The sequence below is a fragment of the Aedes aegypti genome, chromosome 3, assembly GCF_002204515.2.
Source record: "Aedes aegypti strain LVP_AGWG chromosome 3, AaegL5.0 Primary Assembly, whole genome shotgun sequence".
Lineage (NCBI taxonomy): Eukaryota > Metazoa > Arthropoda > Insecta > Diptera > Culicidae > Aedes > Aedes aegypti.
The window spans coordinates 250,830,968-250,835,881 of NC_035109.1; the positions used below are offsets into that span (position 1 = coordinate 250,830,968).

At 38.9% G+C, this 4,914-nt stretch overlaps 1 protein-coding gene across 1 annotated transcript; it reads left to right on the forward strand.

Annotated features, from left to right (window-relative positions):
• Nucleotides 1-1,184: 1,184 nt before the first annotated feature.
• LOC5572138 (epididymal secretory protein E1) lies at nucleotides 1,185-2,021 on the forward strand. Its single transcript, XM_001660167.2, has 2 exons — nucleotides 1,185-1,614; nucleotides 1,682-2,021. Exons 1-2 carry the CDS (start codon nucleotides 1,401-1,403, stop codon nucleotides 1,954-1,956), a joined length of 489 nt encoding a protein of 162 aa, XP_001660217.1. The 5' UTR covers nucleotides 1,185-1,400; the 3' UTR covers nucleotides 1,957-2,021.
• Nucleotides 2,022-4,914: the final 2,893 nt, after the last annotated feature.

Sequence of the window (4,914 nt, forward strand, 5' to 3'; positions counted from 1 at the left end):
AACTTTGGTCGTATGCTGACAGGGAAGAGGTGAGGAGATTTTGTTTCAGCAAACCTGGAGCGTCTGTTCCACATGTCAGGAGCGGCTGATCATCGTCCGAGTGTCAGTAAAGGACTCTAAGCTAAACTGTGCACTATGGCCCTCCAAACATTTAGGGGGAATGGTCCTTTGGAAAGCTGAGGGGTTGGTGTCCGGCCCTGCAAGCCAACCGCAATTTACATCAGCACAGGAACGAGAGAAAACGGACCAGGACAATCGCCAAAGACCATAGCGATTGAAATGGACTCGAGATTGGAAACTCGGTATGTGGAACTGAAATACTTTTAACTTCATAGGAAGCAAACGCATACTCTTAGATGTACTAAAAGTTTGCGGTTTAGGAATTATAGCGATGCAGGAGGTGTGTTGAACAGGAGCCATGATCATACCATCCACCATAGCTGTGGCAACACATGTGAGCTGGGAACAGCTTTCATAGTGATGGGCGATATGCAAAAGCACATGATCGAGTGGTGGCCGATCAATGCAAGAATTTGCAAGTTAAGAATTAATAACGATGCTTTAACTTCAGCTTAATCAACGTCCATAGCCTACACTTCGGAAGCACTGATGATGAAGTGGACGCTGTTAGATATCGCCACCTCCAAGAATATGGCCGTTCTTCTTCTGCTTAGCATTAACGTCCTCACTGAGACAGTGCCTGCTTCTCAGCTTAGTGTTCGTATGAGCACTTCCACAGTTATTAACTGAGAGCTTTCTTTGCCAAAGTTGCCATTTTCGCATTCGTATATCGTGTGGCAGGTACGATGATACTTTATGCCCAGGGAAGTCAAGGAAATCTCCATTACGAAAAGATCCTGGACCGACCAGGAATTGCACCCAGACACCTTCAGCCTGGCTTTGCTTTGTATCCGCGGAGGGAGGGCTTAACCGTAATTTTCATATAAACCTACATCGTCTTTGGGCCACCTTTGTATTACCACATAGAAAGCAGAATATTTCACAGATCGCTAGTTTCACCGTGAGAATGGTTCGAAATAATGGGAGGTAAGATTTTTAAACCGTTTTAAATTTTGAACCACCCTAACAATTATTTGATATTGTGTATTAAAGGTATGTTGTACTATAGAAGATGGAACTTATAAAGCATGTTTGTAAATGTATGTTGTCGCTACTACCATAGTGTGGACACAAATTTATTACCAAGCCTTGACGAATTTCACACCTGCACGTAACAATATATACATAGTTTAGGAATTGATTGATAAGCCCGTCTTATCGGATTAGATTTCTTGCTTCTTTCCAAAATGTAAGTATAAAACTAGCATTAAATACCCAATCATTTCAGTTCATACTCGGTCGGATTCAAAAATCATTCATCTTCGCTTAACGCAGTAACTATGATTCAACTACTGTTGCTCTTCGTCATTATTCCAGCTGCGATACTCCAAAATGCAGACAATGTGGACCACCAGAGTTGGGACACAGTAGCTTTCCGTCCATGCGGTGGCGTTCGACCTGTTCCCAGAGAAGTTCGTCTGTTAGACTGCCCAAGTTTGCCATGCTTGTTACCCAGAGGTACCGAGGCAAAGATGGCAATGGATTTTACTTCCGGTAAGTGTAGTCGAGAACTATTTGTGAGTTGTGGAATATTACACATAAATGACTTGTATAATTTCAGTTCAAGAAGCCACGAATATGCGCACCATAGTGACCGCAACAGCATTGGGCGTCACTGCTCCTTATGAGCTGCCTGCCGACCGTTCTGCCGCTTGCAACTGGTTGGTACAATCACGTTGCCCAACTAGCCCTGGGGAGGATTTGACTTACCACTTGAGCATGCCGATCACTGCGATTTATCCGCTGGTCAGTGTGACCATCGAAATCGATGTCGTGGATCAAACACAGCAGTCACATGGCTGTTTTGTTATAGATGCTCGTGTTGTTCCCAGATAGAAGTGTATTGCTGGTGTTTAATGAACCTGTGTATTTTTAGGAGAAATAAATGAAAAAAATCATAATATGTGCAGTAAGATTATATTTCTAACAAAATGGATACAGTTTTAGCAAGCATTTTTTATGCTAGAAATTGTTTAAAGGGTGAAATTGATCATCGATAAACACGACTTTATTTCCTACAGATCATTCATAAATATCTAAGAAACATGTAGTAAAGGAACGCATTTGTATTAACCATTGTCAAACTGTACATTATGGAGGTGAAATATTTTGGTGTTGAAATATGTTTGCTCCTATGAAAATAATGTGTTACGAATTCATTGATGCATAAGAAGATTATGAACAAGAAGTTCACTACATTACAGTAATGTACGTAATTAATAAATGTTCTAATTGTATGCTGCTGTATTGTACTCCAAACTCCTACAAGCGCACAAGTAGAACCGCAAATCGGCCGGGCAAGGTTGGACCTGATCACGAAAAACAGCTCTAACCGTGTCATGCAAATCATTCCCGAATGCGGGTTATTAAATTCTTCGTTCCCTCTCATGAATATATGCTGAGCAGTAAAACTCAATTGCCCTAACGCGTTTCGGCAGCCTATTGAAAGCATTCGGTCCTTCCCAAAGTATAGGAACACTGTTGACTCTTCACTAGAGAAGATTGCTCTGCCAGAAGTATGAATTCCTTGTTTCATGTTCTACTTCGGATTGATGTTTCCCAGTCAGAGCTACGGTAGGTCCTCACTGCATATAAGCACTACAGCATATGTATGTAAGCTACCGGGTGCGCGCCAAGTCTGTCTGTTCCCATTACTCCTCACTGTACAATTTAATAAAATGTGCCTTAATGTGCCTCTTTCGACTCGACAAAAAAATGAAATGCGATCAATGGAACAATGACAAGGTTATGAAATTCTCGTCTCTGTCGTACCGCCACTAGCAAAGGCAGCAGCAGCAGCAGTACCAGGACGGATCCCCCTGTGGTAGCATTGAGGGTATGCAATATGGATTTTTTTCATGACGATACGAAACGGAACCATACGCGGAATTTTAAACACTCGCTGAGAAAAAAAAATAGTGCTTATAACTAATATATAGTTTATTTCAAACAAAACATCAGTTTGAAACATGCACAAACAAAATTATGATTGAAATCAACAAAATGCACCGTTCGAAACAAACTCAGATTTAGTGTTATACATTCCAAAACATTCTAAATAATTTCTACAAAATCTTAGTTTGAAACAACCCAATCATTTTGACAGTTCTTGAAGCAACCAAGAACGTAGGTTGTTTCAAACTAACAACAGTGGTTTGATTTAAACATGAATCAATTCAAAATAAACAAATTTGCTGATTGATTTAACCATTTTTTTGGTTTTGGATGAGGTACTAATCTGTGTTTTATGTTTCCATTATTAGTATTGAAGAAAACAAAATCTTTTATTCAGGTTTCGTTAAATTCATGTCTTATGAGATAATTATTATTATAATTCCTGAAACACTAGGCTCTAGCTCTCGAATGATAGCTGCACGTATTTTTCTTCTGAAAACTTTCTCCAATCTAAACTGATGTTTAATCTGCACATGCGAGATGTCTGAGAAAATCTGTCTAGAGTGGTAAGACAGAAGGAGGAATTCAACAGAAATATTAGGAGTCAGCAGCAGTATTTCTCGTTTGTTAAGGACAATTGTCATAGGATGTTGAAAAAAAAAACAAAAGTATCGAATGAACTTAAAACTTTAGTTGAAATGTTCATCACTGAGAAAAAAAAATTGTCGTTATTTATTACTTATTTTAGCTGACCGATCTTGCTTTCACATAAATAACGCTTGAAGTTTAGAAATTTGGTTGTTTCGAATGTGAATAAAATCTTTGTTTGATTCAAACCAACCCGTTATTCTATTTTGACACCTATAGTCAACTAGAGTATTTGTTTCTCTATTTTTTAGTATAATCAAATCAGTTGTTTGTAGAAACTAACCAAAATCTCAGTTTGAAACAACAATTATTCACATTATAAGGAAACAAATATTTTATAATGAAACAACCTAATTTCAACAAACATCTTGGTTATTTCAAAATAGGGTGTTTTTCCTTCGTGCTGTGGAGGGGCTGTCCATGAGCCTCGTGGCCATTTTTCGGATTTTCAGACTACCCCCTCTCCTCTCGTGGTTTGTTGTGCACATACAAATTTTTATGTCTTTGACCAGGAACCATCATCTCTCTCCATATATGCTCTTCCGTGATTCATTTTGGCATAAGGGTTATTTTTCTTCATTATGATGAAAATTAGCTGCATAGCATAGACTCATTGTACATGTCAATGATTACTACCAGGGTTGGTAACTATCGTTTTCGTCACTGACCGATGACGAAAAGTTGGAAAAAAAAATAAGTCTTCAATGTCTGACAACAACACCACGTCGAAACAGAGCCGTAAAAAGTCAACGAGTAATATTTTTTGTCACTCAGCGCGTCACCCCTTCGCACTGAGCCAAAATAAGCCTCTATTCGTCACCGAGCGCACAATTGCAGACAAAGAAAGTCTTAGCTACAAGCTTCTATCCAACGCGCTGAGCTGAGGCAGAGACGAAAACTTTTCATTTTTTGTCACCGTCACTAATAGTCTGTCAAATCCGGCGACTAATAACAACTCTGATTATTACTCTGTGATTGATCGGAACTGGTACAAATTGCACTTTAATCCAAATAAGAGAATCCAAAAATGTGACTTTCAGTATCCCCTTAGGAAGACTCAATTGCCGTGTCGAAACGTCGGAAAAATAAAAAAAAAAGCTGTTGTAAAAATCAAGACTACGTAGCCGAAACACATAATTGATTCTACCATACAGTCAAAACTCTAGCAAGTTTTCTACTTATCTTTAAAATGCAAGTTTTCAACAGTTTCTATTGTTGCTACTAGAGACCGAGAATACCTCTGCATCTGTA

Excerpts from the sequence above, each read along its gene's own strand:
- LOC5572138 (XM_001660167.2), top strand. The coding sequence starts at position 1,401 with ATGATTCAACTACTGTTGCTCTTCGTCATTATTCCAGCTGCGATACTC. Across the intron at positions 1,615-1,681 it reads GGCAATGGATTTTACTTCCG|TTCAAGAAGCCACGAATATG; the intron begins GTAAGTGTAGTC and ends GTATAATTTCAG.